General features: G+C 42.5%; 1 protein-coding gene across 1 annotated transcript; it reads left to right on the top strand.

Moving 5' to 3' along the window:
* The first annotated feature begins 1,141 nt into the window (after positions 1-1,141).
* Positions 1,142-22,547, top strand: LOC136505507 (ABC transporter D family member 1-like). The gene is made up of 25 exons (XM_066500706.1): positions 1,142-1,612; positions 1,721-1,994; positions 2,466-2,690; positions 3,447-3,644; positions 3,817-4,271; positions 10,079-10,214; positions 10,291-10,369; positions 10,961-11,199; positions 11,305-11,609; positions 11,701-11,806; positions 11,894-12,058; positions 12,388-12,487; positions 12,571-12,679; positions 13,438-13,528; positions 15,870-15,994; positions 16,092-16,241; positions 16,330-16,402; positions 16,827-17,007; positions 17,106-17,264; positions 20,844-20,990; positions 21,082-21,288; positions 21,425-21,579; positions 21,672-21,724; positions 21,821-21,899; positions 22,052-22,547. The coding sequence occupies exons 1-25, from the start codon at positions 1,551-1,553 to the stop codon at positions 22,136-22,138; spliced, it is 3,960 nt and encodes a 1,319-aa protein (XP_066356803.1). The 5' UTR covers positions 1,142-1,550; the 3' UTR covers positions 22,139-22,547.
* Positions 22,548-22,778: the final 231 nt, after the last annotated feature.

Below are 22,778 nucleotides of genomic sequence, written 5' to 3'. Positions count from 1 at the left end.
TAACTAACAAACATGGTCTACACTTTCCATCCCAGTCCTTCCAATGTTCTTGTTTAGCATTCTTACAAAGATATGCATGTTTCATAGCGCTTGGTTCTTCTAACATTCAACATTTTTTTATTAAGATTATTAAGAGAATCTTACCGTAAATTATGTACCATTGAAATGCTTACCATGTCATTCTCAGAACAGGTTACCTCATGTTCTCTTACCTTGATTTTACTAATTTTATTTAATGCAGCAGAGGTGTACAAGGAAGTGTTTAGATCTATCATTGTGCTTCAAACTTACTCCATCGCATAATAAATAAGTTTCTATAAATTTTGAGACAAATTAAGGACGTTGGGAAAATATACATGTATCATGGACTCCGTTTCTTCCCTAGGGAATATCTCTTGGATTTAGACGTTATTGTTTGTATGCACCATGATTAGCTTCCGCATTAGGAGACAATGTTCTATGTTTGTGTAGAATATTATTTGTTTTAGGATAAATTTCAAACCTTATATAATTTCACGTAAAAACAGCAAAATGCTTCTTCATGTGAAAATTTTTATCAGGTCTTGGTGAGACTCGTGAAAGAAAATCTTTAAATCTTCCAAGTGAAGCCTTACTGCAGTCTGCAGACATGAAAATATCTGGTCCTGATGGTTTTTCTACATCAGAACTTTTTTTTTTACAACAATCTTAGCTGGTGGTTGACGTTAGGGTGACCTGGTGGGGAATAAGATTCCCACTCTCACATGTTTGTTTGAGCAAAGACTTTTTTATACTTTTTTTTTCACTTTTCATTCAAGGGAATAAAAAACAAAATTTTGTGCGCATCCATTTCATTCCAAGTAAAGGGAGCAGAAATGAACTGTTTGTTGCTCTTGTAGAATTGCAAGAGGTTCATTCAGCATGCATACAATTTTAGAATACGAAGAACGACCACAGGATGATTTTGCAGAAAAGTTGTGAGGATTCAGCAAGATTCAGGACTCTCTCCTCTCTCTCTCTACCAGTCTCTCTCTGTGCTGCGCTGTATCTGTCTGTGAGCCCCCCCCCCCCCCCCCCCCCCCCCCCCCTCTCTCTCTCTCTCTCTCTCTCTACAGCACTGCAACTGCAACTGCAACTGCTTTGTCCCTTTCTCTCTCTTCTCATAATCACATCAACCGTTCCTTGCTTGTACTCCCTGCGCTCGCATTGCTTCGCGGCATCTACTGCTGCTGCTCTCCCCTCGCGTCGCCGCCGGGCGATCTCTCCGGCCGCCTCCGCTCCGCCGAGATCGATTCCACCCACCGCTCTCGCCCGCCTCCGCCCACTGTCCCCGCCGCCACAAGATTCGCCCGGTTCCTTCGGCCCTCCTGCCGGCGCCCGGTGCGCCGGCGCCTGCCTACTCACCTGACCGGGCCTAAAAAAATCCCTCTTTTTTTCACGGTCTCCGGTTCGGGTGCCGCCATGCGCCGCGGCGACGGGAGGGACGCCGTGATGCCGCGCCCGCCCGCCTGTCGCCGCACGTGAGGTGAGATCTCGCCATCTCGGGGTGGCCATCTCGCGGCGGCGCCGCCATGCCGTCCCTGCAGCTGCTGCAGCTGACGGACCGCGGGCGAGGGCTTCTCGCTTCCAGGAGGTCGGCCGGCTCGGATCACTCACTCGCCAAGTTTCCCTCTTTTAACTTCATCTTGCCGTTCTTGCCAATTGCGTTCCTCACCATCGTCACTTGTGCGCCACCAACCAGGAGGACGCTCGCCGTTGTCTCCGGCGCGGTGCTTGCCGGCGGAGCTCTGGCGTACGCCCGCTCGAGCCAGAGCCAGCGGAGGAGGCGTTCCGAGGCGAATCACTGTGGCGAAGCCAGTGCATTGGCCACCAATGGGGATGGTGCCGGCGGTGGATTGGCTGCAGCAAAGCAGAAAAGGAGTGGCCTGAAATCTCTGCATTTCCTGGCTGCTATCCTACTCAAGAAGATTGGTCCCAGTGGCACGCGCTACCTTCTCGGCTTGGTATTAACAGCGGTAGGTTCTGCCATTTTTCTATAAGTAATGTATTGTTTCAGAGATTTCAACTTTTTTGGAGCTTTTCGCTCTTACATACTGTACACACAAGTGGTGCCAGTGTTCCTATTGGCCTACTGCTGCTATCATATAAAGGAAGCATTACTGAATAGTACATCTGTATTTACTCGTAATTTCTTAACGACGCAAGCAGTTTAATAATCCCATGTTTATGGAGAAAGTTTTTAAAAAACAGTGAAAAAAAACAGAAACAAACAATATAAGTCTAGTGCAGTATCATATGTTTCACCAGCTAAATTTTGGAGGCCTAAAAAATGTACGCTGATGGTTTAATAAAATGATACTACCGTCGCTACAAACTTCAGTTTTTTATTATTGTCGTCAAACTACCTTGGGGGGTTTTAAACTGTATTTGAAGCTATTATACTAATGCTAGAAAAATTATCCTCACCGTCTTATGCTTTTGTGCAGGTGCTACGTACAGCAGTGGGGCATAGATTAGCAAGAGTTCAAGGTTTTTTGTTTAAAGCAGCATTTCTTCGGCGCGTCCCAACATTTACACGCTTGATCATAGAAAATCTTATGTTATGTTTCCTCCAATCCACATTGTATCAGACCTCAAAATACTTAACAGGCTCTTTAAGTTTGCGTTTCAAGAAAATTTTAACAGATATCGCCCATGCTGATTACTTTGAGGTACATCTGTTGCAGTTTTGCCTTTGCCTTAATTTCATTTTGTCTTCCTTCCTAGCGCACACATTTCTTAATTGCATCGTTTCCTCAGAATGATACCATGAAGAGCATTGTAAACTTAAACTCCAAGAAAAGTTATTTCCTAAGTTTGTATCTACCAGTGCACTAATTTGGTTCTTGTTGGTATTATGTTATGGATAGTGACCATTTATAAGACTGCAAGTGACCATTGCAGCAAAGGTTTACATGCGATAAAACACTAAAGCTGTTTATATAGTAGAAAAAAATCCATAAAATACAGCAGGCAGGGGATTCTGTTTCGTCGCCTACTCTTCTGCTAGATTTATTTAAGATGAATTCCGTTTCTATGATAGTCAATTACAGTATTAGATTGGTTTGTGAACAAACGTGCATACTATTTTTCCTAATTGGAATCAGCATGCTGTTTGCCAGTAATTTTTTCTCCCACTCTTTATAGTGTCCTCATTTTCTATGTGGTGGATGAATTTGCCCACCACTACTTTAGTCTGTGCCAACATTAATTTCTCAGTAAGGCTGTGAAGTTTATGTTGTTTTCAGTCTTAGCAGCTAGATTGTTTCCTTTTCCTACATGTCTTGTTATGAGAATGCAGTTGCTTGAACTCATGCTTTCACTTTTAGCACAGTCTAGAGGTTATCTTTTTTCATTAATTTAATGGTTCTCCTTTTTAAGTATAATCTTAACAAGACATCCCACACTGTTGTTTGTTATATCTTCAGAATATGGTTTACTACAAGATCTCACATGTGGATCATCGGATATCAAATCCGGAGCAAAGGATTGCTAGTGATATCCCAAAGTTCTCTTCTGAACTAAGTGAACTTGTACAGGATGATCTGGCTGCAGTTGCAGAAGGGTTAATATACACCTGGCGTCTCTGTTCTTATGCTAGTCCAAAATACGTGTTCTGGATTATGGTAAAATTCTTGTTACAAAATTTCAGCAGCGATACTTCATATACACATATATTATGTGATAGTCGATGATACCTCTATCGAAGCTGTTTCCTTAGTGCTTTTATAATGTATCAAGGCAACAAGTTTCTCACCCACTAACTACTAGGTACTATTAATATGTAAATGCTTTCAGGCATATGTGCTAGTTGCCGGTGGGGTAATAAGGAACTTTTCTCCTGCTTTTGGGAAGCTGAAATCTACGGAACAGCAACTAGAAGGAGACTATCGTCAGCTTCATTCGCGATTAAGAACACATGCTGAGAGTGTGGCATTTTATGGTGGTGAGAACAGAGAAGCATCTCATATTATGCAGAGGTTTGAGGCTCTTGTTGAGCACCTGAATCTTGTGCGTCATGAAAACTGGTGGTTTGGCATGATTCAAGATTTCTTTCTGAAGTATTTTGGTGCCACTGTGGCAGTTGTCCTTATTATAGAACCTTTCTTCTCTGGCAACCTTAGACCTGATTCATCTACCCTTGGAAGGGCTGAAATGTTGAGCAATCTTCGATATCACACAAGCGTGATCATTTCACTGTTTCAGTCTCTTGGGATCCTTTCTATCAGCACACGACGTTTAAATATCCTGAGGTACAGTTCTCCACCTATTTTAGAAATTGCTACCCTATAGATCTGAATTGTTGAAGGTGACACTTTGCTTGAGAAGTTACTGGATTATGCTGCATGTCATCCAATTAAGTTTGATTTTGTTTTGTGCCCTTGCAATTGGCAATGTGACACTTCTTGTTCCATTATTTCTGACAAATGCAAACTGAGAATAACTTTATTTCATGGAACCATTTTAGTGCTACGATCCGTTTTTTTTATGAAGAAGGAAGATCTCACTTCTATTTTTTGTTGTTTGATGGTTTAATATTGTTCCAAGAAGAAGACACATTTTGCCACTTTGTGTAGTGCTTTTACGGAGACTGGAAATCATTAACATCCTCTCCCTGATATGTTACCAACCTGCGCTTTAAGTTTTCAAATTCTGCCACTTATGACATTATTTTCTATATGATTTGACCTGTTGCATGCTGTGTTAGGTGTCTTTTCTACATTCTAGTATACGAGAATTGCAGTGTCATTAAAGTTTTTGCACTGATGTCCATCATGTTACGAACCTTTGGGATCACAGAGTACAGATGCTCCAGAGGTGAAGGGGACCATATATAGAGAGCCGCATGGCTAAATATAGAGTGGGCCTATAGATAGGCCTATAGATAGAGCCTTAACCATACACTTAACACCCCCCTTCAAACTCAAGGTGGAAGTTTAGGATCTGAAGCATTGAGTTTGATCAAGTGAAGCCGATGCTGCTCCCGAGTTTGTGCTTTAGTGAAGAAGTCAGCCAATTGCAACTCTGAAGGCACATACTAGAGAGATAGTCTTCTGATGACAATGAGACTGAGTAAAGAAAGCATCCACACCAATATGCTTTGTGAGTTCATGCTTCACAGGATCATTAGCAATTTGTATGGCTCCTGTATTATCACATAGAAGAGGTGTGGCAACATCACAAGAGATGCCTAAATCAGCCAACAACCATCGAAGCCATACAATCTCAGCAGTAGTAGTGGCAAGGGCTCGAAGTTCAGCCTCTGTACTAGAGCGAGATACAGCTGCTTGCTTCTTAGACTTCCATGCAATAGGAGAAGAGCCAAGAAGAATGCAATATCCAGTGATGGAACATCGATCTGTTGGGTCACTCGCCCAAGTGGAATCCGAGTAAGCATGAAGCTGAAGCGGACTATCATGCGCATAGAGTAAACTTTGAGATGATGTCCCCCGTAGGTAGCGTAGCACGCGAAGTAAATGTCCAAAATGAATAGAAGTTGGGGCACAAACAAATTGACTCAAAATATGGACTGCATGAGCAATATCCGGCCTAGTGACAGTGAGGTAAACAAGGCTGCCCACAATGTGTCGATATCGAGAGGGATCCTTAAGAGGTACCCCATCAGTGGGACGAAGCTGCAAGTGAAGATCCATGGGTGTGGCAGCAGTTCGACTATCAGTGATGCCTGAACGAGCAATAAGATCTTGTATGTACTTAGATTGAGAAAGATGATAGCCCTGAGTAGATTGCTTGACCTCAATGCCTAAGAAATAACTGAGAGGACCCAAATCAGACATCTGAAATTCAGCACTGAGTTGTTGCTTCACATGGGAAATGTGATCCTTATCATCACCCGTAATCAGCATATCATCAACATAGAGAAGAAGCAACGTACGGCCACGTGGTGACAAATGAACAAATAAAGCCGGATCATGATCACTAGCTGAAAAGCCATCAGCCCGTATCACTGAGACAAAACGCTCATGCCAAGCACGAGGAGCCTGTTTAAGGCCATATAAAGCACGGCGAAGACGACAGACATATCCTGGAGGAGCGACAACACCCGGGGGCGGTTGCATATAAACTTCTTCAGTCAAATCACCATGAAGAAAGGCATTCTTGACATCCATTTGAGATATGGGCCAAGAAGAAGCTACTGCAACTGCAATTAATGTACGGACTGTCGTCATATGAGCAACAGGTGCAAAAGTCTCATCATAATCTAGACCCTGAGTTTGTTGAAAACCTCTGGCAACAAGACGGGCCTTATATCTCTCTATAGAGCCATCTGACTTGGTCTTCACTTTGAATACCCACTTAGATGTAATAGGTACTGTGTGTGATGGCAATGGAACAAGATCCCAAGTGCCTTGACGATCAAGGGCGGCAAGTTCCTCAGGCATAGCTAGCTGCCATTCCAGAATTTGAGAAGCTTCCTGATAAGTGGATGGCTCATCAACAACAGCATGCACTTGGGGAAAACCGTACTTCTCTTCAGGATGAATGGTACTGCGGTCTCGAAGATTATATCGTGGAGCAACCTGTAACTCATCAACATGTGAATCATCAATGTTATTATTAGAAGCATCAGCAGCGGGCTCATCTGGACTAGCCATGGTGGGAGAACTAGACGGAAGCTGGGAGGGACGACGGCTGTAGACACGTGTAATAGGTGGTTTTGAAAAAGATTGAGATGGAGACGAGGATGTTGTAGGAGGTAAAGGTGGTGTGATGGAAATAGGAGGATCAGATGGTGCAGAGGCATCATCGGTGGATGAATTTGGAGGAAGGCTCAAAAAAGAGGTGGACTCTGAGAGAATATGAAGGGTTAGTGGAAGGGTTATAAAAGAAGGGGCGATCCTCATCAAAGGTAACATCACGAGAGATGCGTATGCGACGGGAAGAAGGGTCATAACATCGATAACCTTTATGCTCAGGACTATACCCTAGAAAAACACATTCAACAGATTGTGCAGTCAATTTTGTGCGCTCACGAGGTGCAAGCAGAACATAGCAAGTGCATCCAAAAACTCGAAGATGATCATAGCTAGGAGGAGTACCAAAAAGTACTTCACCAGGACAGTGATCAGACAATTTGGATGAAGGTTGCCTATTGATAAGATAGACAGTAGTGGAAACAACTTCTCCCCAAAAATGAGAAGGGACAAATGATGAAATCAAAAGTGTGCGAGCTGACTCTATGAGATGGCGATGTTTTCGTTCAGCAACACCATTCTGAGCATGAGCACCTGGACAAGAGAGTTGTGCAAGTGTACCCTCAGACGATAGAAATTGGCGAAAGACAACAGACAAGTACTCACCCCCAGAGTCTGAACGAAGAACTTTAATGGGAGCTGAAAATTGTGTGTGAACCATTCGAACAAAAGACTGATAAATGGAACACAATTGTGAACGATGTTTCATGAAATAAATCCATGTATAGCGAGAATAATCATCAATAAAAATGACATAGTATTTATGGCCACCTTTTGTAGCAAAAGGTGCAGGACCCCATACATCAGTATGAATAATATCAAAAGGTCTAGCAGAACGAGAAACACTAGAAGGGTAAGGAAGTTGTATTTGTTTGCCAAGCTTACAACCCTTACAATGAAAGCTAGACTCAATAGAGGTATGACCTAAACAACCTTTATTTATCATGGACGACAAACGAGACCCGGAAAGATGACCAAGGCAATGATGCCACTTGGCAAATGAAGAGGCTGAAGACGATGCAGCGGATGAGACATGAGCTGTAGATGGAACGGACGAAGGAAGACGTAGAGTGTTCAAAACGTAGAGGCTAGAAGCACCTTTACGGCGATGGCCAGTCCCAATCACTTTCCCACTGCGACGGTCCTGAATAAAACAAGATGAGTCATCAAAACCAACAAAGTAATTCTGGTCGGTAATTTGACCAACCGACAGAAGATTCATAGACAACTGAGGTATAAAGGAAACATTGGGTACAACAAAGTGATTATTGCAAAGTGAACCCTGATGAGTGATATGACAATATGTACCATCAGCTGTCTGAACAGAAGCACCATCGGGGACCGGCTTGCAGGCAACCAGCTGGGACTGATCAGAGGTCACATGAAAAGAAGCGCCTGAATCAAGCACCCAAGCCGAGGGAGCACTAACAGTCGAGGAAGTAGCCACTGAAACTGAGCCTCTAGGAGTGGAACCAGTACCACGACCACGACCACGACCACCATGAGCAGCACGCCGTGCACGATACTCAGCCAACTTCTCTGGATGACGAGAGAAACAATTTTCTGAAAGATGACCAGTCCTGCCACAATGCTTACAAGGTTCGGCAGAGGTACTATTGGGTGCACTAGTCCTCCGAGAAGCTGCCAACACACCATGAGACACTGTAGAGGACAGGGACTTGAGACGAGTTTCTTCTGCAAGCAAATCTGACAAAGCATTTGCCATAGTGAGATCAGAAGAACTGTGAAGCAACCGTGTACGGATGGAATCATACTCAACTCGAACTCCCATGACAAATCTGTAAGTGAAAAACTTTTCAATAAATTTATGTGCTGGACAAGAATCAGCTGAACATTCAGGTACCATGGAAGTCAATGATCCCATCAATCGATCAAAAGCAGAATAGTACTCATCAATGGACATATCATTCTGCTCTATGACATGAGTTTGCTGCATAAGACTATGTAAAAGAGCCCCACTGTCCTGTACATAGCACTGCTTTAGATTTTCCCATATGGCCTTAGCAGTTTTGAACTTAGACTCATAATCAAGGATTGTTTAGTACTATTGACCATAGCAGCCATCCACTTTGCCATCATTGATACCCCAATCCTTTACTGCAGTAGCATTACTACCATCCTCCTTAGGCTTAGGGGCATTGTCAGTTAAATGATGTAGTAAACCATAACCCCTTAAAGCAGTTTCTACATAGAAGGTCCATTCAGGATAATTTGGACCCTCTAAAGTGATACGGATGACAATTGCGTTGAGCTGAGACTGAGACATGATGGAAACAACTGCTAACAGCTGACCAAGGAGGAGGGAGGCAGCGATCTGTTACCACTGTGGTATAAGAAGCAGACGACCCCCTCTATTTGCTGAACGTGCAAGACCTCCTCTGCTCTGCTCCCAACAGGCGGGCAGAGCAGGGAAGTTGGAGACTGAAGAGGCGTGGAGCAGCGACGAGCGGAAGCAGATGACGATCAGGACCTCCTCTGCTCTGTTCCAACAATAGGCGGGCAGAACAGAGAAGCCGGAGATTGAAGAGGTTGAAGAGGCGACGAGCAGCGACAAGTGGAAGCAGCAGACGACGATCCCCGCAACGGAGACGAGTCGCGAGCGACGTGCCCCGCGACGGATGATTCGCGATGCAACTCACGAGCCGCGACGGAGACGAGTCGCGATCCAAGTCGCGAGTGATGTGGACATGCGGACAGAAGCCTCGGGCGGGCGATGAGACAGCAACGGGCCGTCGGGCGAAGGGGCACGGCGACGGGCCACGCGAAGACGCGCGATGAGACGGCGACGGGCTGTCCACGCGGGAAGACAGGCGACGAGAGGGCACAACGATGGGCCGCGCGAAGAAGAGAGGATCCCAAGGAAAAAAATGGATCGTGGGTCAGACTAATCTAATCCTAACCCTAATCCCATAGCTCTGATACCATGTTACGAACCTTTGGGATCACAGAGTACAGATGCTCCAGAGGTGAAGGGGACCATATATAGAGAGCCGCATGGCTAAATATAGAGTGGGCCTATAGATAGGCCTATAGATAGAGCCTTAACCATACACTTAACACATCACATATTTATGATTGTTTTGGTAGGAACCATACTTGATTTATGTTTGTTTTGGTAGGAACCATACTTTAGGCATAGTACAGCTGGAGAATGTTGACTTACATGCAAAACACATTGTAACTTTGATTTTCTTTGGAATACTTTGGTGGAGTCCTGTGCTCCTTTTGTGTTCCGGATGCATTTTCTGCTCATCTGCTTTTGAGTTTTAAACTTTGCACTGCCATGATTGTGATGCGTATGGACTTTCAATGTAATTTCACAGTGGCTATGCAGACCGGATTCGTGAGTTATTGTATGTTTCACGTGAACTGTCTGGGGTTCGTGATAGATCACTGAATCACAATTCTCCTGGAAATTATGTCAGTGAAGCAAACCATATAGAATTTTCAGATGTTAAGGTAATAACATGCCGATTGAGTCATATTCATTTTTATTTGCTATGTATTTCCTATTTCTGATGTCAAATGGTTGCAGGTAGTCACACCTGCAGGTAATGTTTTGGTTGATGATTTGACTCTCCGGGTAGAAACTGGTTCTAATCTTTTGATCACTGGTAATCTTCTATAAAGCATTTGCTATTCTGACTTAACTATGAAAGGCGGGCCTGGTGCAAGTGGTAGAGTCTTACCGCCTGTGACCGGAAGGTCCCGGGTTCGAGTCGCGGTCTCCTCGCATTGCACAGGCGAGGGTAAGGCTTGCCACTGACACCCTTCCCCAGACCCCGCACAGAGCGGGAGCTCTCTGCACTGGGTACGCCCTACTTAACTATCACGTTGGTTTCTGTGATGAAACTTGAATGGACTTATGGGCTGATATGCAAATTTATGCAACTATGTATCCTTAGCTTGATGTTCATTTCTATTTAACATGTTGTAGACCATTTGGGAATCATCTACAGCTATTTGATTGTGTGATAATGAAGTAGCAATGTTGGATATGATGTGACGGAAGTCTTTACATGTCTTGCACCCTCTTGGAGGATAGTGTTAAAATGTCTTGGGTGTATTCTTTGATCTTAGATTCTTTTTTTATGTCTTGTTTCGATCTCAAGCTCTCAATATGTATACATCTTTGCACAAAATGTCTGTTTGAAAATCTTATGTCCCACTGTGCTAACAATTTTACGGATTTACACTCCTTCCAGGTCCCAATGGTAGCGGAAAAAGCTCCCTTTTCCGGGTCCTTGGGGGTCTATGGCCACTGGTATCTGGCCACATTGTTAAACCTGGTGTTGGTTCAGATCTAAATAAGGAGATCTTTTATGTTCCGCAAAGACCATACACAGCTGTTGGAACTCTATGTGAACAGCTAATCTATCCTCTTACGGCAGATCAGGAGATTGAACCACTTACCTATGATGGAATGGTGGACCTTCTAAAGAATGTAATGCTATTCAAGTTGCGTTTTACATTTGATATTGTGGCTTCTTGAACTACAACTTTTGAGTATATGAACCTACTGAAATTTCTAACCATGCTCCTTTTGCAGGTTGACCTGGAATATTTGCTTGAACGCTATCCTCTTGATAAGGAAGTTAACTGGGGTGATGAGCTGTCCCTCGGCGAGCAGCAAAGATTGGGAATGGCCAGGTTATTCTACCATAAGCCAAAGTTTGCCATCCTTGATGAGTGCACTAGTGCCGTGACAACTGATATGGAAGAACGTTTTTGCAAAAAGGTTCGAGCTATGGGTACATCCTGCATAACAATATCTCATCGACCAGCTTTAGTTGCATTTCATGATATTGTTCTATCCTTGGACGGTGAAGGAGGTTGGAATGTCCAGCATAGAAGGTTAAAACTTATAGCCCTTGAGATAAATTGTCAAACGTTTGTTCTTCCAAAATTAATTCACTAGAAATTAGTAACACACCTAATTTTGCAGGGATGACTCATCCTTTTCCACTGAAGAATCTGATTTTTCATCATCAGAAACTGATCGTAAATCTGACGCACTGACTGTTCAAAGGGCTTTTATGAGCAGGGCAAAGGTATATGATTCTGGTCTTCTGAATTCCAATTTCCATCATTATTAACAGCTTTTCTAATGCTGCTGTTTTATGGGGTTTCCTTACCAGAGCAATGCTTCATTGGGGTCCAAGGATCATTCATACTGTACAGAGGTTATAGCAACTTCCCCTAAGGTGGAAATAGAACATGCAGCACGGACATCTCGAATTCCACATTTACGATGTCACCCAAGACCTTTGCCTCTCAGAGTAGCTGCAATGCTAAAAATACTAGTATGCTCTTCTCCTTTGTGCTTCACAATTCCTCTTTAGATTTGTGTTTCCCAATGATTCGTATTCAGCCTTCACTGTAGAATTCAGATAACTTTGCTTGTTGGTAACAAGTTTCTCTCTGTTTTAACAAAAGCTATATATGCTATAATAATTAATAACCTTTCGAGTATACTAATCAATTAATGTACTACAAACTCAGTAACTATTAGAAAAAAGAAGGTTGCGCACATAGATCTGATGAAGTACCCTAAACTATCTCTAGGAACTTTGTCCCCTGTGCTGATACAATTTGAAATTCTTATTCTATTCTCATTTACTTTGCTCCCCAGGTTCCTAGACTATTTGATAAACAAGGCGGGCAGTTGCTTGCTGTTGCTGTTCTTGTTTTCTCTCGTACATGGATCTCTGATCGTATTGCTTCGTTGAATGGTTCTTCTTTTAACTCTTTGATATCTTCCATTGTTAGAAAAGCTGCAAGTGTAATTCTCATATGATACTTCAAATCTTACCAGGGACAACTGTGAAGTTTGTCTTGGAACAGGACAAAGCTGCCTTTATTCGCTTGATTGGTGTCAGTATTCTACAAAGTGGTGCAAATTCTTTTGTGGCACCATCTCTTAGGTAATTATGGTTAACTCTATTTTAAGAGATTTATCGCTGGGTAATTGTTACACATGGAGGCCACAGGGCTTGTTGCTGCAGCATTAGTGCATGTGGGGCATCAGCCATTTAGCTGCAAGTACCAAGAGACATAGCTTGAAATGCAGCAAGATGGCAGCACCTCCCATAGGAATAGATAAGGGTAGGAAGTTGTTGATTATTTGGATCATTATCACGTTATCTTAATATTAGGAAGTTGCATTATTTGCCATGTATCGGGTTTTGGTGTTAATTGCATGCACATCACCTTGGTTGATTAGTGCATGCATATCAGGTGGTTTGTTACTTAGTTTCCATCTAATTGGGAATCCTATGCCTGCATATCAAAGAAATTCTCAGTCCCTCTTTCTCCAACCAGCCTCAGAATGTTGACTAATGGGATGGGAGAGCCCCCCAGCCAGCTGGCCCATGTGAGCACCCTAACTTCGGTCCTTGGACCCATACCCAATTGTTCACATAACAGTGAGTAATAAATAATCATCGTAGTTTTCAAATGAATCACATGCAGTGTTCTAGTCAGTGACTTGTAATAAACTATCACCGATTCATCACAGGTTTCAGTAAAGAAACTATACGATCAAAGTTTTCTTTAGTGGCGAGTATTTAATGTAGGCTTTGAAATCCATTTTTGGGGGCATGCAAGTTTAAGCTTGGGGGGATTTAAGGTCACTTCTGTACATGTTTAATTTCCTGGTCTCAAATAATTTGTATCTGTGCAGGACCCTTACTGCAAAACTTGCCCTTGGATGGCGAATTCGCATGACCAATCATTTGCTTAGATATTATTTGAAAAGAAATGCATTCTACAAGGTATATCCTCAAGCAAAAAAACGCAAACACATTATTGCTTTATTTTCCTTTTTTGGTTAACCTGCCATACATTATTGCTTCTCTATATACTAGTTATGGTACCAAAAGACTCTGTAGGTGGTGTGGCAGCTGTTCTGATATTCATTTTGATACAACAACAAAGCCTTTAAGTCCCAAACAAGTTGGGGTAGGCTAGAGTTGAAACCCAGCAGAAGCAATCAAGGTTCAGGCACGTGAATAGCTGTCTTCCAAGCACTCCTATCTAAGGCTAAGTCTTTGGGTATATTCCATCCTTTCAAGTCTCTTTTTATTGCCTCTACCCAAGTCAACTTCGGTCTTCCTCTGACGCTCTTCACGTTACTATCCTGGCCTCGGATTCCACTACGCACTGGTGCCTCAGGAGGTCTCCGTTGGACATGTCCAAACCATCTCAACCGGTGTTGGACAAGCTTCTCTTCAATTGGTGCTACCCCTAATCTATCACGTATATCATCGTTCCGAACTCGATCCCTTCTTGTATGACCGCAAATCCAACGCAACATACGCATTTCCGCGACACTTATCTGTTGAACATGTCGTCTCTTCGTAGGCCAACATTCTGCACCATACAGCATAGCAGGTCTAATCGCCGTCCTATAAAACTTGCCTTTTAGCTTCTGTGGTACCCTTTTGTCGCATAGGACACCAGATGCTTGCCGCCACTTCATCCACCCTGCTTTGATTCTATGGCTAACATCTTCATCAATATCCCCGTCTCTCTGTAGCATTGATCATAAATATCGAAAGGTATCCTTTCTAGGCACTACTTGACCTTCCAAACTAATATCTTCCTCCTCCAGAGTAGTAGTGCCGAAGTCACATCTCATATACTCAGTTTTAGTTCTACTGATTCTAAAACCTTTGGACTCCAAAGTCTCCCGCCGTAACTCCAGTTTCTGATTCACTCATGTTCGGCTTTCATCAACTAGCACTACATCGTCCGCGAAAAGCATACACCAAGGGATGTCCCCTTGTATGTCCCTTGTGACCTCATCCATTACTAAGGCAAACAAATAAGGGCTCAAAGCTGACCCTTGATGTAGTCCTATCCTAATCGGGAAGTCATCCGTGTCTCCATCACTTGTTCGAACTCTAGTCACAACATTGTTGTACATGTCCTTCAATGTTGTGACTAGAGTTCGAACAAGTGATGGAGACATGGATGACTTCCCGATTAGGATAGGACTACATCAAGGGTCAGCTTTGAGCCCTCATTTTGATACATCATTTATTTATCTACACAGTCTGTACTAGTGGAGAGTTGGAGACTATTTTGTTCAGAATGAAATGCTGGGGTTGTTAGGCATGCTGTTTTGATCAAACTAGCCTACTGAGTAATTTTACGGGTACGGCTTACGGAGCCAGCAATTTGAAATTTGAATCATGGGTTTTCAATGGCAAGGTAGCCAAGTGCTTGAGATTTCTACTGAAATGTACCCAATATTGAAAAGTACCCAATAATGTTGTAAGTATCCCAACCTTCTCATGTATGGTACCGGCATGAGTTGGTAATGTACTCGGGCCTTTATTTCCTCTCTATAATACAATGATACGCAGCTCTCCTGCGTATTTGAGAAAAAAAAAGTGCTCCTTTTGTCTAAACAATAAATAGAAATACTCCAAATTTGGAAACTGTACCTTCTCAAAATGCTTATGAAGTTGTAATATGAATGCTCCACTCTGCATTATGGGATAAGATGTTTGTGGCTCCAGCACTCCAGCAGGCACATCAACGTTGTGTTGGCCCACGCTGGAAAAAGTAGGGTGTAGGTAACGGGAGGAAAAAAGATGGCAGGGAAATATGTCTGACAGTTTGATCTGGTACTTGGCCCCATGTCCTGATTCCAATGCATTTATTTGTTCCTACTATGTAAAAATGAAGAAGATACTGGGAGATGGCCTAACCATCAAGCTGTCTTATGGTGGCATTAGTGGTTGGCTAGTTGCCAAAGGTGACAACTGCGTTAGGGTTGGGATGGATAGGAAGAAAGAAGAAGTAACAAGCGTTGAGAAAGTTGCATGACACTTTAGGAGCAAAGATAACCCTTCTGTTGTTGGCCTCTAATATTCAGTGTACATTATGCAACCAAAACTTGGGTATATTCTGTCAAATTACATCGCTTTATTGTGGTCGGGACTGAGTTTTGGTCAAATGATATTTTGGTGTTTTTCCTAAATGTGTCCATGCCTAGTATTATCTTGTTGTGCTGGGGTTCTGGCTGTGAGAATAAGATTGCATATCTCACGACAGTAATACTGTGGGTGACTGAAGCTAATAAGTTATAATGGTGTATGATTTCAGGTATTCAACATGTCAGGTAAAAGTATTGATGCAGACCAAAGATTAACACTTGATGTAGACAAGTTGACCACTGACCTTGCCGGCCTAGTTACTGGAATGGTAAAACCGCTAGTTGACATTCTTTGGTGAGTTATCCTTGTACATACTGCTAATCATGAACTTGGTTTGAGTTTCGGTTAGAATCCTAGAATTCATTGTGCTAATTGCAGCTGAATTCACCAGGTTTACATGGAGAATGAAGCTCTTATCTGGACGAAGAGGAGTTGCTATACTGTATGCTTACATGTTACTGGGTTTGGGCTTTCTGAGAGCTATATCCCCTGACTTTGGTCATCTCTCAGGCCAAGAACAAGAACTTGAAGGAACATTCAGGTAAAATACTGCATATGTTGTTGCGTCTTAGTAGAGCTTTTCATGCCATTTAAAGATTCTAGATGTTAATCTGGTGAACTTTTATAAGGTTCGTGCACTCGAGACTGCGGACACATGCTGAATCAATTGCTTTCTTTGGCGGTGGTTCAAGAGAAAAGGCGGTGAGTTCCATCATGCTAAATGGATAATGCCCAAGTTCATACAATGAGAATTGTTTAGGAAAAGGTCCAAATTACTCCCCTCAAGTTTGGCCTATGTCCAGTTAACCCTCTAAACCACTGTTTAGTTCGATTTACTCGCCAACTAATTAAGTTGGTCTAATTTACCATGACAAAGCTCTTTCCTCTCATACATGCAATTCCATTTTCTGATGCATCTCTATGGTACTTGCAGAGATCATTTAGTGTTTTAAAAACTGTTATTGTGTTTCCTAAATTTTCCATTGTATTTGCAGTTCAATGCACATGTTATGTTTACAGTTTCCATGTTAAAGATTTTTTTCCCCAATAGCTTCTGCTACCCTTATTTTGTTAAATGAGATGACCTTAACTTTTCTGCTTGTTATCTATTCTTCTCATATTTCAGATGGTTGAGGCTAAATTCATCAAGTTAATTAACCACTCAAAAATTCTTTTGAGGAAACAGTGGCTTTATGGTATTGTTGATGATTTTGTAACAAAGCAACTTCCGCACAATGTAACGTGGGGTCTGAGTCTGTTGTATGCTTTGGAGCACAAGGGAGACAGAGCTTTATCCTCAACTCAAGGTTACTAATCTTCAAAACTCTTAACATTTTTCCAAACTATATTTTTTTTCATCTTCTAAACATCTCGAAATGCATTTTTCCTTTGCTTCGTGCAACAGGAGAGTTGGCACATGCCCTGCGGTTCTTGGCTTCAGTGGTGTCACAGAGCTTCATAGCCTTTGGTGACATTCTTGAGTTACATAAGAAGTTCCTTGAACTTTCTGGTGGGATTAACCGGATCTTTGAGCTCGAGGAGTTTACACGCTTCGCTCAAAGAAGTAAGTTCAGTTTGCTAGGACTTAATAGACAATAGCAATCATGTTAAATTCTCTAATTTCAATATTTTTCGGTAATGATTATATAGTTGGTTTGTCATGTGTGCATATTAGTCTAACACTAAACATAATATATTAGGGTAGTAAGTATTCCTGTTGTTGCTGACATGTCAGGTTGCGCAATGTTTGCTCTAAAAACTCTACTGGCATTTTTTGTACAAAATGTTTATTATGGTTGAGCTTGTCACTTCCTACGAGTTTTCTACATGTTCGCTATAAGAAAATATTCTTATAGCAGGTTTTTTACCTTTTCATCATGCCAAGTTTAATAGTAATGCTGCATAGCAATGGGCTGAAAACCGTGCAGTGTTCTTAAGGTTTTGTCAGCTGTTGTGGGTTTGTTTCAATGCTAGGAACTGGCAGAAAAGTTAATAATTGCATTTCAACCACCCTGAGAAAGCTAAAAATGATATGGCCATTAGTTAAGTTTTTTGCAACCTTTTCTTACTTCCTAGATGATACCAACTAGGATCCGTTTAGGTAGTTGGAATGTAGGGTCGCTTACAGGTAAGTTAAGAGAATTGGTTGATACCGCGACTAGGAGGCGTGTAAATATATTATGCGTTAAAGAGACTAAATGGAAGGGTCAGAAGACGAAGGAGGTGGACAATATAGGTTTTAAGCTTTGGTACACAGGGACAGTCGCGAATAGAAATAGAGTAGGAGTTTTGATTGATAAGAGCCTTAAGAATGGTGTGGTGGGAGTGAGAAGGCAAGGAGATAGGATTATCTTAGTCAAGCTTGTCGTTGGTGATATGGTCTGGAACGTAATTAGTGCATATGCCCCCCAAGTAGGCCTCGACGAGAGTGCTAAGAGACAGTTCTGGGAAGACTTAGATGGCCTGATTAGAGTTGTACCTAGTAGTGAGAAGCTTTTTATAGGAGGAGATCTTAATAGGCATGTAGGTACTACAAGCGCAGGTTTCGAGGTAGTTAATGGAGGTACTGGGTATGGTAGTAGGAATCAGGAGGGGGAGAAAGTTCTAGACTTCGCGGTAGCTTTTGACCTGATGATAGCCAACACTTTTTTTAGAAAGAGAGAATCTCATCTAGTGACCTTCAGTAGCGGACAACACTCTAACCAGATTGACTTTATCCTCGCAAGAAGAAAGGACAAACGAGCATGCTTGGGTTGCAAGCTGATACCAGGGGAGTGTGTTGTTTCTCAACATAAGGTTTTGGTGGTAGACTTTCGTTTTCAGGTGCGTGCCCGCAGGGATAAACAAGCTAAGATTGAAAGAACAAAGTGGTGGAAACTGAAAGGGGAGACGTCAGAGGTATTCAGGAAAAGGGTTATCAAAGAGGGCTCTTGGAAGGGAGAAGAGGACATAAACAACATGTGGGAGAAGATGGCAACCAACATTCGGAAGGTGGCCTCAGAGGTGTGTGGAGTAACCAAAGGAAGTGGAGGCGAGGCTAAAGATACTTGGTGTTGGAACGAGGAAGTCCAAAGGGCTATTAATGAGAAGAAAGAATGCTATAGACGCTTGTACCATGACAGGAGTGTAGACAACATAGAGAAGTACAAGGTGGCAAAGAAGACTGCAAAGCGAGCTGTAAGTGTGGCAAAGGGTAGAGCGTACGAGGATATTTACCAATATTTGAGTACGAAGGAAGGAGATAAGGACATTTACAGGATGGCTAGGGTTCGTGAGAGAAAGACAAGGGACTTCAACTAAGTTAAGTGCATTAAGGATGAAAGGGAGCATCTCTTGATAAAGGAGGATAAGATCCGACATCGATGGCAAGAGTATTTTGACAAATTATTCAATGGTGAGAATACGGACGCAACCTTTCAGTTGGATGACTCTTTTGATGACACCAATAGGCGCTTTGTGCGGAGAATCCAAGAATCTGATGTCAGAGAGGTGTTGAAAAGGATGAAAGGAGGTAAGGCGATGGAACCGGATGGTATCCCAATCGAGGTGTGGAGATGCCTCGGGGACATAGCTATAGTATGGCTAACCAAGCTGTTCAACCATATTTTTTGATCGAACAAGATGCCTTACGAGTGGATAAGTATATTGGTACTGGTCTACAAGAATAAAGGGGATATTTAAAGTTGTACTGATTATCGGGGAATTAAGTTGACGAGCCATACTATGAAGCTATGAGAGAGAGTTATCGAGCATTGCTTGAGAGCAATAACGCGGGTCTCTATGAGCCAATTTGGTTTCATGCCCGGAGGGTCAACCATGGAAGCCATTTTCTTAATAAGACAAGTTATAGAGTGGTATAGGGAGAAGAAGAAGGACTTACACATGGTTTTTATTGACTTGGAGAAGGCTTATGATAAAATATGAAGGAATGTTATGTGGTGGGCTTTGGACAAACATAAAGTCCCAACGAAGTACGTCGGGCTCATTAAGGACATGTAAAACAATGTTGTGACTAGTGTTCAAACAAGTGATGGAGACACGGATGACTTCCCGATTAGGATAGGACTACATCAAGAATCAGCTTTGAGCCTTTATCTGTTTGCCTTAGTGATGGATGAGGTCACAAGGGACATACAAGGGGACATCCCTTGGTGTATGCTTTTCGCGGACGATGTAGTGCTAGTTGATGAAAGCCGGACATGAGTGAAGAGTTATGGCGGGAGACTTTGGAACCCAAAGGTTTTAGACTCGGTAGAACTAAAACTGAGTATATGAGATGTGACTTTGGCATTACTACTCGGGAGGAGGAAGATATTAGTTTGGAAGGTCAAGTAGTGCCTAGGAAGGATACATTTTGATATTTAGGATTAATGCTACAGAGAGATGGGGATATTGATGAAGATGTTAGCCATAGAATCAAAGCAGGGTGGATGAAGTGGCGCCAAGCATCTGGTGTCCTATGTGACAAAAGGGTACCACAGAAGCTAAAATGCAAGTTTTATAGGATGACGATTAGACCAGCTATGTTGTATGGTGCAGAATGTTGGCCTACGAAAAGACATGTTCTAACAGATAAGTGTCGCGGAAATGCGTATGTTGCGTTGGATTTGCGGTCATACAAGAAGGGATCGAGTTCGGAACGATGATATACGTGATAGATTAGGGGTAGCACCAATTGAAGAAAAGCCTTCAACACCGGTTGAGATGGTTTGGACATGTCCAACGGAGACCTCCAGAGGCACCGGTGCGTAGTGGAATCCTAAGCCAGAATAGTAACGTGAAGAGAGGCAGAGGGAGACCGAAGTTGACTTGGGTAGAGGCAATAAAAAGGAGACTTGAAAGAATGGAATATACCCAAAGACAGCCTTAGATAGGAGTGCTTGGAAAACAGCTATTCACGTGCCTGAACCGTAATTGCTTCTGCTGGGTTTCAACTTTAGCCTACCCCAACTTGTTTGGGACTTAAAGGCTTTGTTATTGTTGTTATTGTTGTTCTTACTTCCTAGATGAGGTAATGGTTGCATTATATGGGCTTTCTTCCCCTTTCTCTCTTTAATATAGAGATACACAACTCTTCTGCATGTTTGAGAAAAAAAAAAGTTTTTTTTATTCTGAACTTGCTTTTGAAATCAATGTTCCCCAGATACTGCGGTGTCTCCCAATGCCATCAGTGCAGCCTCAGAAGAAATTATTTCATTTCATGAAGTGGACATTGTAACACCATCACAGAAGCTATTGGCTAGAAAACTCTCGTGCAATGTGGTACAAGGGAAAGGCCTTCTTCTGACTGGTATTCAGTCTTTGTGCAGGCAACCTTTTTTTTTGTCTTCTGCTCAGCAGTGAGCTTATATTGTCACGATTCATTTTTTGTTTTGCTGAAGGTCCCAATGGTAGTGGAAAGAGTTCTATTTTTAGAGTGCTCAGGGATCTGTGGCCCACCTTCTCTGGGAGAGTTACCAAGCCCTCAGAAGGGATGTTCCATGTTCCTCAGCGGCCATATACCAGCCTGGGTACTCTGCGGGATCAGATCATATACCCTCTCTCAAGGGAGGAAGCGAAGATAAAAGTTCTTTCATTACGTAGATCTGGTAGGCCCACCTCTTGAAATTGCTCTGTTGAATTAGTAAGAACCTTGTATTATGGTTAGCTAGGAGCATGCCAGTTGATTGGAAGTAATAAGTTATATTGTTGCTTGTCCTGGTAACGGGAAAACTGGTAATATAGGTAACAATTCTAGTGCCTCTGTCCTTCTGGATGATCACCTGAAGACAATTCTAGAGAATGTCCGGCTGCTGTATCTCCTAGAAAGAGAAGGGTGGGATTCTACACCAAACTGGGAAGATGTTCTGTCATTAGGAGAACAACAGAGGCTTGGGATGGTCGGTATTAACTGCCAGACCACCTTTATTTGTTCCTTTTTCATTTTCTTCGCTATTGAGTTAATTGAAAGTCACTCTGTTCCTTTTGTCAGGCTCGTTTGTTTTTCCATCATCCTAAGTTTGGTATCCTCGACGAGTGCACCAAGTACGTGTTCTGTCACAATGCTCTTTTGATTTCTTGCATTTCCTTTTCTCTTAACTTATCAATTACTGTGGGTCCTAAATTCGTACTTGATTGCAGTGCTACGAGTGTTGATGTTGAAGAGCATCTGTACAGACTTGCAACTAGCATGGGCATAACTGTGATCACTTCCTCACAAGTAAGCATTTGGACAATCCTGCGATAAAATTTCCGATGGTGGTGAACCATTAAAAAAACAAAGAAGATGCTGAATTTGTTGTCAATTTATTCACAACTTGCTTTCTGAAATGAATCGATCGTTTTGCTGAAACTTTTCCCCAATTATTACAGAGGCCTGCTTTGATACCCTTCCATGCCTTGGAGCTGAAGCTCATTGACGGCGAAGGGAACTGGGAGCTATGCGTGATCCAGCTGTGAATGATGGTACGCATTAGGAGTTGATGCCATCAAATGCACTGTCAGATGCATGTACAGAAGCAAGCAGCTAGCCCATTGCCATTGTATAGACAATGTAAACGGTGGCAGCGTTGCTATGTTGGAAGATGCTGTATTCTTGTCAGAACCTGTCTCACGTTGAGGAGCAGCAAAGCACTGTTAGTGAAATGAAGTGAAGTGAGGGGGGAACGTGATTGTGAGCCATGGTATGTGGTGGGGGTTCGCTTTAAGGCGTTTTGGACTAAGTTCCTATAGTAGCTGGATAGCAGAGCAGAAGGGTTGTGAGTTAGAAGCTGTGTATCTATTGATTCATTACCTTATATTGATTCTGTGTAGTAGATGTATATGACAGGCAAGGTAATAAATAAATATAATGCGGAATTGTGGCTGTGTTGCTGCCGTGCAGCCATCAGAAATTGAATCAGGTTGATTGGGAAATTGTTCAACGGTAAGCTGCATGCAGCGTAGAGGCTGTGTATGTCTAGAAAACAGCCGCCTGCATGTAAATGACAACTGAAAATAAATTGTAGTGTTATTTGAGCTCTTATTAGTTTAGTTAGAGAAAAAAAACCTTTCTGCTACTATTATGCTTTTGTGATGAATGAAAATGTGCATTGCTCAA

Source organism: Miscanthus floridulus, chromosome 1 (assembly GCF_019320115.1).
Source record: "Miscanthus floridulus cultivar M001 chromosome 1, ASM1932011v1, whole genome shotgun sequence".
Classification (NCBI taxonomy): Eukaryota; Viridiplantae; Streptophyta; class Magnoliopsida; order Poales; family Poaceae; genus Miscanthus; species Miscanthus floridulus.
The sequence above is the reverse complement of the archived record's forward strand: the minus strand, read 5'-3'. Positions and strand labels throughout refer to the sequence as shown.